Genomic DNA, 12,901 nt, shown 5'->3' on the forward strand with positions numbered 1-12,901 from the left:
ATTGATAAAGATATATAATATTTATAAGATATAAAGTATATAACATGCATATATAAGGATAAAAATAATTGATAAGAATATAGAAGGTTTCATTTTAAAAAGTATATTTGTTTATTAAATCTGTCCCACTACTTTGCTTGCAACAAAATTGTTTACTTTATATAGTTTGTCTCTTTGCACTAAATAATTTCTGTAAAAACATTTTTTGTAATCGTAATAGTTTGTTGGGAGATTTAACTTTTATATTTCCAAAGATGATTTTATGTTACCAAGAATAAGTATTTTGTATTAACTTATAGCAAAGAGGAAAAACCCCAACATCGAGTACAAATTTATTTAATGTCATGTAACTGTCGATAAAGAATACCATTTGGAATTAAACAAATAACAAACCAAATTTCAACAAGTGGGTTTTCGATCACCTTTTTATCAACTCTGAGTCCTCATGTTTTAAATCAATGAAGGAATGTAATAATTTTGAGAAAGATTATCTAGAAATGATAATAGGTAATCAAGTGAACAGGTTAATCTACTAAAATCTATTAAAACATCAACAGTAGAATAATGATTAACTTTTATAATTTGTGCTCTCACGTATAGTGTTTCAAAAAAAGAATGCAACTTACACATTTAAAAATAAAACAGACTTATAGACGTTTAAAACACTATGTATAAACAAGAATAAGTATCTTGTCATAAGACCTAACACAGAGTACATAAGAAGAATTTTAACATCATGCAGAAATTCATGTAACGTCATATAACTCTCAATGGAGTTTCATTTGGAATTAAACAACAAAAATGTCAATATGTGGGTCTCGATTAACACTTTTTAACAGACTTCGAAAAGGAGGTTGGTCAATTCTACATGTATATTCTTTTTTTGGTCACAATATTTACAATATACAGTTTGGAATAGCAATACCCAGTCTTGAGCCTCTGTGTCCTAAATTCATGAAGGAACGTCATAACATTGAAGAAGATTATTTATAAATAACACCTCTGATAATACCTCTACCAAATATTACCACTAGTAAAATAATTGACTTGTGTAATTTGTACTCTCACTCATATTGTTTCATAAAAGGATGCAACTCACATATTTAAAAAAAAGAAAGAATTTCAACGCTTCAAACTCTATGTATTACCAAGAATAAGTATCTCGTCATGAGACCTGGCCTACAGTATACAAAGGAGACCCTAACATTCATGTAACTCTCAATACAGAGTTCCATTTAAACTGAAAAAGAAAAGAAAAGAAACAGTCCAAGTCCACTGAAAAAGAAAAGAAAAATAATTTCCACACGTGGGTTTCATTCATCGGCTTTTCTGTGAAGTTATTTACAACATTATCACATATTTAAAAAAAAACAGAAACAATTTCAACATTTAAAACTCTATGTACTATCAAGAATAAGTATCTCGTTATGAGACCTATCGCACAGTACACAAAAGAGACCCTAACATTCATGTAACTCTCAATAGAGAGTTCCATTTGAACTAGTAAAATGATCGACTCGTGTAATTTGTCCTCCCACCCATAGTGTTTCATAAAAGGATGCAACTCACATATTTAAAAAAAAGAAACAATTTCAACGTTTCAAACTATATATTACCAAGAATAAGTATCTTGTCATCAGACCTATCGCATAGTATACAAAAGAGACCCTAATAGATAGTTCCATTTGAACTTAAAAATCAAAGAAAAATAATTTCCACACGTGGGTTTCTTTCACCGTCTTTTCAGTAAACTTATTTACAACATTGTTTATTACAACATTATTTACAACATCTCAACCACGAGTCACTACGTTCAATTCCACATTAATCGTAGATGTTGCGATTTATCATAATCGTTTCGGTGCGCGAACCTCCTAGCGTGACGTCACGGTTGTCGCTAATCTTCGTGGGCAAACGAAGCGGGCGAAAAAGATGTACTGCATCGGGCAAATAAAAAAGAAACACACGTGACAGTGGTACGCAGTCGTCGAGCGGAGAAATTACAGGAACTACGAAGAACACGTAAAAAGTATAGTTACGAAATCGTAACTAGAGATGGCGTGCGAAATCATTAAACGTTATTTATCACAGTGATAAATAATAAAGCGCAAAATCACGATCACGATGGTGATTTAATTTCATACAAGACCCTGAATCGTGGTTCTTTTATCTTGCTAGAATAGCGTGATCGAAATTCTTAGTCTCAATTAAATCACTTTTTATAAAATGTTTCGATATACATAGTTTGCATAAAAAATCCGTATACAGGGTGTCCCAAAAATGTTGTAACACATTGAAAGAGGTACTTTGGGAGGTGATTTGAAATAACTTTTTCCTTAGCGAAAATGTTGTCCGAGGCTTCGTTGAGGAGATATTAATGGAAAACATTGACGAATCAGAGCACGAGGCGGCCGCGCTCCCCGACCAATCAGAGCGCGAGTATGCCGGTGGAGCGCTCGCGGTAGCGTATGAGCGCAATCGCCTAGCGCGTAGCATTCGCTCCATCGGCATTCGCGCGCTCTGATTAGTCAGTATTTTTCTTTAATATCTCCTTAACGAAGCCTCGTACAATATTTTCGCTAAAAAAAAAAAGTTGTTTCAAATCACCTCCCGAACCACCTCTTTCAAGGTGTTATAACATTTTTAGGACACCCTGTATAATATCAATTTCAATTTCCTTTATTAAGTAAATAAGTAGGTCATTTAATAGCAACTATCTATGCTATTATTCTTGAAAAGCAATAAATAGTTACTTATTCGTTATTATATATATTTTATCCCATTGTTATTTTGTTCTTTGTATTTTATTTATAGTATTCGTATTATGTTTTATCTATTAATTATATATTATATATTATTAATTATATATTATTTTCTAATAGTGTTACATTTTGTAAAAGTCTAAAGACACTTACAACTATACTAAGACTTGCAATTCATAATTATCGACTTATATTCATTACTCTTCACTGTTCCTCATTAAAGCATTCCTTTATTTACTATTCTCTACTTTACTTTATCTCATGCGGTGCAGGTAATTCGCATTTTTGTTTTGATGTCGTTAATTACATACTTATGTAGAATATATGTAAAATATACAGGTAGGGTGTTTTTCATTACGGTGCATTTACATTTAGCCTGAAATTATGTTCTTCACCAATGAGAAGCGATCACGAAAAATCACGAATGTGAATTTCACATTCACTCATTGTGAAAAATCATCGTGATTGAGAATGAACGTGATCGAATCACGAGCGATTCTCAAGTAGCAGTTCTAGCCATCTCTAATCGTAACAAACGATAACGCGACCGTGAAATCAGCAACGAAACGGACGTGTCGAACAGTCGAATCACGCAGACGTAAGCACGATAGAAGGATGTGCATCCCTTACCGCAGCACCGATTCCTTTCTCGTTCTCCAGGGAGTCATCCTCGCACCTGGTACCAGTAGACCGGTAATCCATGTCTTCGAGCCAGTGTCAGCCGGCTGTTAAGAAGACTGTATTACAATCGATCCCGGCGTCCAGCTTGCGGGAAGGTTAAGTTTCTCTCTTCTAAATCCGCAACGGCGTCATCCTGCACCGCGGCTGTGCGCGAATATTTTTAAACACGGGGGAGACACGGTGTCACCGAAAGAGAGAACCCGTGCTATTTTTTTTCGGCACGAAACAAACCTTCCTTGGTGATCTGTCACCTCGCGCGTATCCTGCACGTTCCGTTGTACGCGTAGTGTCCGTCGAAAGACACGCGCGCACACGACACCCCCGCCCGATTCCTCCCTTCGTCTGTCTCCCTCGCTCTTGGGTGATACACCTACGGCGAGTTTCACCCTCTCATTCTATCCGCTACCCTAAGTGTCTATGCACCTCCTCGTCGGATCCACGGGCTTCTTCTTTCTACTCGTTCGTTTCTGTCGTTTCTGCTCGACTCTGGTTTCCGTCGACCCGTTAGGGGCGAGAGAGAGGGAGAGAGGGAGAGAGAGAAATAATCGTTGGAATCGATCGACGTGACTGCGCCGGCGTCGCGACGCCACCACACACCGCCGTCACACTCGCGTTGACTGCGAACGACTGATTTCACCAAGTGCGCCCGCGCTTCGGCTTTCCTTCTAGTACTATATCTGCTCTGACTGTCTCCCTCCGGGCTGATACAGCGACGTCCACAAAAAGCGGACCGCCGCGGAAATAGGCTGATCAAGGTTTCGTGAGTGCCTGCCACGTTTAAAGACGGCGCGAGCTGCTACTTTTGTCTGGGGATTCGCCTTAAGGCGTACCGCTCTGCGCATGCGCGTGTTTGAACGCGTTTGTTGGTTGCGTGGAGTAGGGACGACGGCCATTCGGCATTGATTCCGTTGCGTGGTGTCGAAGCGTTTCGTCGAAACACTTGTTATCTAGTTTTGTTATTATTACAGTTAAATGTTAATCGTTTCTGTGTTTATTCATTTGCCGAGTCACTATTCCTATTCGGTGAAGTTGGCACCGATCTATGGTTAATCAACAGCCATATTCCCAACATTTGAACATTGAGCTCTATCCATGAAGAGTGTATAAGGAGTCCTAACTGTGTAGTGTAGAAATGTTATGAATATTTCTACCACTCGCGGCGCAAGTGAGCACAGACTACGATATATATGTGTGTGTCATATGTGTATATATTATCATACATATATGACACATACGGGGTGTCCCAAAAATGTTGCAACACCTTGAAAGGGGTGGTTCGGAGGGTGATTTGAAACAACTTTTTCCTTAGCGAAAATGTTGTCCGAGGCTTCGTTAAGGAGATATTAACGGAAAACCCCGGACCAATCAGAGCGCGAGTACGCCGGCGGAGGGCGGTCGCCTAGCGCGTAGCCTACACCTACTGCGGGCGGTCCGCCGGCATCCTCTCGCTCTGATTGGTCCGAGGTTGTCTGTTAATAACTCCTTAACGAAGCCTCGGACAACATTTTCGCTAAGAAAAAAGTTACTTCAAATCAATCCACCTCCCTTGTACCACCCCTTTCAAGGACCTCCAATATTTTTGGGACACCTGTATTATATTTCACATCGAAGCCAAGGTTCGTGGTCGAAAACTATTAAACATTTTAAATCCTTTTTGTATGGACGACCATTTAAAATAATCACTGATTGTAATTCGTTGAAAGCTTCGAATAAATAAGAAAGATCTCACTGATCGGAAATATAGATGGCGAGCTTTCTTACAACAATTTGACTTTGATATAAACCATAGGCCGGGTAGAAGCATGATGCATGTAGATTATTTGTCTAGATTATTTGTCTCCCAATCAAATGCACAAAAATACAAGGTTCGAATAGTGTACCGTATAAAACAGTAAATTTTGTTTCCTTTTCGAAAGATTGTTTAGTTACTGAACGAAAGAGTGATCCGGAAATTATGAAAATAATATCAGATATTCGAGGTAATTACGGTTCGTCTGAATTAAAACAAACATATATGACGCCCAAAATATACCTTGTGGAATCTAGCAAGTACGCAACAAAACGACTACAATGTCCAAACAAAGCAAAAAAACCATCATGAGGAAGCAAGTGAAACCGAAGACACCGTTTCAAAGGAACCAAAGTTCCAAAAGCCGAAGGGACCATTTCAGCGCAAGAATGCACCGAAAACGACTGGTCTACGTCCGGTAGTGGCTTCCCCCTTGCCTAAGCGAAAGCCTAGTCCTTTAAGCAATGACCCAACGAATATCGAATTCGACTGCGATGATTTTGCCGGTTATAACGAATTGCGAGCATGTCGCTCATTTACGGTAACAAACGAGTCTTTTATCCCACTCGTAGACAATGAGTACGACCTCAGAGCTGCTACCGATAAACGGTTTGCAACAGTAGTGTCGCGCTCTTGTTATAGGTACGTGATGTGTATGCATTTGTATGCCCGGTACGCGCAGATCCGCACTTTGAGAGGTTACTTTGACCCCGAAGAGCAAAGTCTTTTGAACTATCTGAAAGACAAGAACTACTCGACAGCACCAGCGATAGATGCATATCTGCGGCGCATTGGTGATTTTGAGGTTGATGGGAAACATCATCGGCTCGAAATCCCGGTTTGGCCGAACGCCACCGGTGATTTTGGACGTGTTGACCATAATACACATTAGCAATACATGGCTCTTCCGGCACCCAGGATATTGGCACAAGCCGTCGTCCAGGATTTAAGATATACGTCTGGTGTTGACAATCAACGCGATTGGGATCTCCCAGAGGCCATTCGACCTCAGCCAAACCCAGACCCAGCGCAACCAAATATACAGGGTGTCCAAAAACTCGGGGAGAAGCCGGAAATGGGGGGTAGCTGAGACGATTCTGAACAACAATTTCCTTTGCAAAAATGTCGGATGGGGCTTCGTTAAGGAGATATTAAGCGAAAACCCCGACCAATCAGAGCGCGCGTAGACCGTTGGAGCGGCCGCGGTAGCGAAGGCTACGCGCTAGGTCGATGTTTCGATGCACGTCGAGTCACTTGTTCGTGTGCAAGCGCGGCCACCAGCGCGTAGCCTACGCTACCGCGGCCGCTCCAACGGTCTACGCGCGCTCTGATTGGTCGGGGTTTTCGCTTAATATCTCCTTAACGAAGCCCCATCCGACATTTTTGCAAAGGAAATTGTTGTTCAGAATCATCTCAGCTACCCCCCATTTCCGGCTCCTCCCCGAGTTTTGGGACACCCTGTATATATATAATAGTATATATGTATACAGCTATATGTATATTCTATATACATATACATTACTATACATATACATACTGGGTGATTCACGAGAAACAGAACACGTAATTATCTCAGTTCGGCTTAAAAACATAAGAAAATGTTAGAGAACAAAGTTGTACTGTTTAAGGAAGCAAATATGAGAATATAAACAAATTTGCCGTATTTTGTTGTTTTCATGGTTTTTCGAAGGTCACCGGTAATTTTTAGATTGCACCCTATAGATTCAATATCATGAGATTGTAGCTGACGTCAGGATGAGTACAACGATGTGACACACTATAACCTTCAAATGACCTTGAATTAAGAAATAGGCTCTATTCTGTCTGGTCTCTCAGTACACGTATACTATTAATGGAATGTGACTTCAAAGCATACATAAACACGTTTGTCAACGAATCTTCGAGATGCTATTCGTCTGTACAAACACAAACATGTTTATGTAAGCTTTGAAGTCGCATTCCATGAACAGTATACGCGTGGTAACGGACCAAACGGAATAGAACCTATTCTTTAGTTCAAGATCATTTGAAGGTCATAGCGTAACATCGTTGTACTCGTCTTGACGTCAACTACAATCTTATGATATTGAAAATATAGGGTGCAATCCAAAAATTACCTTCGAAAAACCTTGAAAACGACAGAATACGGCAAATTTCTTTACATTCTCATATTTGCTTCCTTGAACAGTACAACTTTGTTCTCTAACATTTTCTTTTAGTTTTAAGCCGAACTAACAAGGGAACATATCCAACTGTCACATTCCGATTTTGATCAAATTTATGTGGTAGGTAGTTCTCAAAAAAATATTTGACACGTATTTTTTTTTTAACGGCAATCGTCCATGTTGAAGGGTTGAAAACAACCCCTAAAGTTGGGGTGAAAACCATGTTTTTTTAAATATCTAGAAAACTATAGAAGCTAGGACAAAATTTTTTTTTTAAATTATGTGCTTTTGAATGAGTGGTTTATGTATGCCAGAAGAAATTGTTTATTTCTTTGTTTAAACAATTTATCTTTGAAAAAATGTTTTTTTTTTTGTTAATTTATGTTACTAAATATTGTTTCTCATTCATGAAAATTGACACGTGTAAACTACAGGTTATAATTAAGGATACATGTTTTTGGAAATCTTGATTTTCACCATATAACAATAATTATATTAAATGGGGAATTCCTACTTCCGCGCAAAAATGTGGCATTTTTATCATTTTTTTTCTCATAAAGTATGCAAGATTTTAATTTGAAATTTTACCCACGTCTCTAGTATTATTTTAGTATGATGTATAAATTTTTATGGAAAGATTTGTCGAAAAATATTAATGTTACAGTCCGTTGATCGTGACGCTGCAATGAACACATTGGCCGCTGGTTGAGATTTCTACCGTTCAAATGAACCGAAGTAAATAAATCAATTAGCGTTTTATTCAATATGAATGTCGTTATCCTCTAGCGAAAAACAAAATCAAAAGTTAACTTTCGAGGTATTAATTCTATGTGTACGTTGCGTAGCATGTTACTCCTAACAGCCAATTTACTTGGATGGAAGCGTGCAACGCAACTTTCCACGCATCAGCGCGTCTATATTGAAGACGCAGGCATCACAAATGATGAATTCGGTGGACGAGGAAGGTTCTGTCTCAACATATATGACACACGAAACAGTATTTTATATCGCAAAGTGCAATGTAATAAACGAAATATTTGGCTTCCAAATCACTAATGAATCATATATAATACATGTTTCCTTAATGCATGTTCGGTATGAAACAACTTTAAATAAATTGTATCAGTATTACTGGTTTCCAAAAATGTCGAAAAAACACGGCAATTTATAAATAAAGGTTTAATTTGCGCGTCCACTAAAAATAAAACTGATCCTAATGAATTACCATTGCATACTATTCCGAAAGTTGCATTGCCTTAGCATACACAATTCATGGCTGCACTTTACTTTGACGGACCTACAATTTTTAAGTTCCTTCTACATAATCCTGTAGATTTTGTCGAGAAAAATCCAAAAATGCTAGTTTTACGGGGAGAAATCCACTGTTCCAGAAAATATTCAATTGCATCTAAAATATTCAATACCTTCTCTAATATTCTTGTAATGATTAATAATTTAATGAAAATTTTCGATACAACATTTGAATATTTTAATAAATATCACTCTTTAATTTAAATGTGCGCCTCATAAACACAATTATTAAAATTAATTGTGAAATGTTAAAATTCTGATAATAAATGTGAATAAGCATAAATTAAAATCATAGTAGTTTCATTGCCACGTCTTACATAAGCACTATTTACGTCTCGATGTTGTGCAATTACACGATATTTATGACTGACAACATGTTACACTCGTCACTGAATATTGTTTGTGAATATCACTGTAGACCTATACCCACATGCGTTTCGATTTAGGCGCACTATGCGCGACACGCACACGCTTGATGGAAGACGCGGCGAGTGGAAAATCAAATGTCACACAAAGAATTTGTTACGTGTGTCCCGGTGCTCATACCACGGAATTAAGAATTCTTATCATTAGATCAGACTTTTCTATAGTCGATCAAATGTATCACACTCAAAAGTATGACGAAATTTTCATTCATGAGATAAGCTGGATTATATTACAGGCGTAACCATAAATTCAGAAGGCATTTTATTGTAGTAAAGTGGAAATAGAAAATTGGAAATAAATGTTGCTTGATTTTGTTTATTCGTAAGGATAACGTGAAGATTTTATGCTTCTTTAATACGTTAAATAATTTATTTGAGGTGATATTTCTTAGAGAAATTTCTATTAGTTACGATTTTGAATATATAGGTTAACTTTCGTTAATTATTGTAAGAAACTTCATATATTTTTACATACGCTATACACATACAGATATATATATTTAAATATTGACAATGATATAAATATAGACATATGTAAGTCTATATATATATAGATAGATAGATAGATAGATACAATTATTTATGAATAAACAAATGAAATAAATAAATGATTCTATATATAAAGAAAGAATACTATCTTCAATTCAAATTTGCTGTGCTTTACTACCTCAGCGCGGCCTCTAATGGATGTATAGGGTGTCCCAAAAATGTTGCAACACCTTGGAAGGGGTGGTTCGGAAGGTGATTTGAAACAACTTTTTCCTTAGCGAAAATATTCTCCGAGGCTTCGTTGAGGAGATACTAACGGAAAACACTGACCAATCAAAGCGCGAGGATTCCAGTGGAGCGGCCGCGGTAGGGTGGTCTACGCGCTAGGCGGCCGCGCTCATACGCTACCGCGAGCGCTCCACCGGCATACTCGCGCTCTGATTGGTCAGTGTTTTCTGTTAATATCTCCGCAACGAAGCCTCGGACAACATTTTCGCTAAGGAAAAAGTTGTTTCAAATCACCTTCCGAAACACCCCTTTCAAGGTGTTACAACATTTTTGGGACACCCTGTATATACAGAGTGGAGGTGATTTGAAACAACTTTTTCCTTAGAGAAAATGTTGTGCGAGTCTTCGTTAAGGAGATATTAAGGGAAAACACTGACCAATCAGCGGGCGCAACCTTGGCATACTCGCGCTATGATTAGTCAGAGAGCGCGGCCGCCTCGCGCTCTGATTGGTCAATGTTTTCCGTTAATATCTCCTCAACGAAGCCTCGAACAACATTTTCGCTAAGGAAGAAGTTGTTTCAAATCACCTCCCGAACCACCCCTTTCAAGGTGTTGCAACATTTTTGGGACACCCTGTAGAGTTACTATTGTCGCTTGATTCACGTAGTAGCAGATCTGGCACAGTATTTAGAATATTACAATTGTTCGCAGTTTTATATCAAAATAAAAAAAAAGTTATGTTAAACATTGATTTTTAGTCGTCATTATATCTATTATATTTATATTATATCACAAAGTAATATAAATCAATTACTTTCAGACAAACTACAGTACTGTTTGTATTTGAACGCGCGTTTTCTAACCTCTCGTACAGCGTTGCCAGATCTCTCATACTATGTCAATAGCAGAAGACAAAACGCATTATCCTAGTATTCTTTAATTTATTATTAATACTACAAGTACCCTCGGAGTATTTTATAACAGAACTACATTATTTAAAAAAATTATACCAACAGTCCTATACGAATGTTCGTCAGTGTAGTATATTGACGTGAACTTGTTCCACCCAAACAAAAGTCGGTGGACAACGCTAACAATTAGTATGACGTGGATCAGATTCCTAAGGGTGATGAGTCATCAGTATCGTCACACTTTTGTACGAGCTGTTAGCTGCTTCTATTTTTCAATCCTCCCACCCTGTGTCTCGTCGTTGTGTCTGCTCCGCAACGTCAGCATTTTTAAATACGGGTAAATCAGCTTTATTCCCTCGTTCTGACCTCTTTATTAAAATATGTCACAGCCTACTCGACGTAACCGTTGCTTCACTCCTTTCCATCGTTTCAAAGTTGGACAGCACTTTATTATTAGACTGCGAATTTTTGTGAAATTATAGGGAATCTATAGGGAATTTCAATGTGCAAGATGCACACAATATGCAAGAATATGCAAGAATATAAAAAATATCGAGATTAAAGTTCATATTATAATATGTGCAGAGTAAAATAAATTCCCATTTAAGTTCAATTTTTGTAGGTACAGTGCCGGACAAAATGATAGGACGTTTGATGAATTTGTATATATCATATAACATAATAGGATATCCGACCATGTTACTCACCCTATATATTAGGTATGTCCTTCAAAGTATCCACATAGAATTGCATGTTTATATCTAGTACACGAAAGAAAGTAGAGGAAGAAGTGTAAACATGGGCGGACTTTGCTCGGTCAAAATGATAGGACGCATGTAGTATTTTCAGTTATTATGTCCTCTGGCAGTAATGTATCAGCAGTGACTAGAAGCAGACGAGCAAATCTTTCATTTATCTATAACATTTGTGACATTCAAGTTAAAACGGGTCGAGGAAAACAATTAGACAAAAGTGAAATCGACCGAATTTTGTTATTGCGGTCACAAAATCAAACAATCACTAAAATTGCGAAATTATTAGATAGAAGCCGTAACGTTGTGTATAACTATTTAGAAAATCCGAAAATTTACGGAAAAAAGAAAAGTATCGGCAGACCTCGTGCTACAACAGAACGCGACAGACGGGCAATACTGCGCGTAGCTTCTAATTTTAAGGGAACTGCAAGGAAAATCGCTGAAGAAGCAGGTGATTCGGCTAACGTAAGAACTGTGCGACGTATTCTCCAAAGCAGTAAACAAATTAAGCGAAGAAAAGTGAAAAGAAAACCTCCTCTAAGTGAGCAACATAAGGAAGCTCGATTACAGTTTGCTCGCGAATATCTTTGGTGGAAAAAGAAGCGGAGACGTGTGATATTTACTGACGAAAAGAAATTTAATTTGGACGGACCCGATGGCTGGAATTATTATTTCCACGATTTAAGGCCACAGTCGAGATTAAATCGTCATAGCGATAAGACGTGTTTACGCGAAGTGTCAAACTATCTCTGTGTTACGTGTTTACGTTACTTCGAGTGCGAGTGCGAGTTCGAAGAGAGTAAATTTGCCTATTGGCAAGTTTAGATTCCCAACGGCACAAATGACTAATCTCCGATTAAAAATCGTTAAAGATGGAGAAAACTATACTGTTGCCAAACATCAAGCTAATAAAAATAAAAATAATAATTCCATCTCAAACTTAATGGATATCGATAAACCGTCGAGTAGTGGTTTAAATTAAGCTGCACCCAAGAAACGAAAAACTAATCCACCTTCAAACCCTATGATTAGCGACGCAGAACCACTTCACGATAAATGGTTAACAGAGATAACTATTGAAAACCCTTACAATATACTATCAGAAATCACAGACGAGCCAATAGAAAACACCACGACAGAAACAACTCAACTTCAACCAAAACCTCCACCAATATACGTCGAGGCTGAAATTATTGAACCTCTTATGGAACTTCTCAAAGAAACTGCAAATGAAAACTTCACGCTAAAACAGTTAAAAGATAACCACGTCAAAGTTCAAGCCAACTCCACCGAAATCTACAGCAAAGTTGTTATAGCCCCGAAAGAGAAAAATGCAAATTTTCATACGTATCAACTAAAGAAAGACAAAAGTTACAAGGTAGT

General features: G+C 37.7%; 1 protein-coding gene across 3 annotated transcripts in view; it reads right to left on the minus strand.

Moving 5' to 3' along the window:
* The window catches only part of LOC128896800 (serine-rich adhesin for platelets), a 195,473-nt gene that overhangs the window by 12,387 nt on the left and 170,185 nt on the right, over window positions 1-12,901 (minus strand). The window contains exon 1 of one of the 3 annotated variants that reach the window (XM_054160284.1): window positions 3,393-4,146. The exons of the other annotated variants lie outside the window; for them this stretch is intronic. Within the exon in view, the coding sequence (XP_054016259.1) occupies window positions 3,393-3,464 (72 nt within the window). The 5' untranslated portion in view covers window positions 3,465-4,146. Of the gene's footprint in view, window positions 1-3,392; window positions 4,147-12,901 lie in introns of those variants that run through there. 3 annotated transcript variants of the gene reach the window in all.

Source organism: Hylaeus anthracinus, unplaced genomic scaffold (genome assembly GCF_026225885.1).
Source record: "Hylaeus anthracinus isolate JK02 unplaced genomic scaffold, UHH_iyHylAnth1.0_haploid 11978, whole genome shotgun sequence".
NCBI lineage: Eukaryota > Metazoa > Arthropoda > Insecta > Hymenoptera > Colletidae > Hylaeus > Hylaeus anthracinus.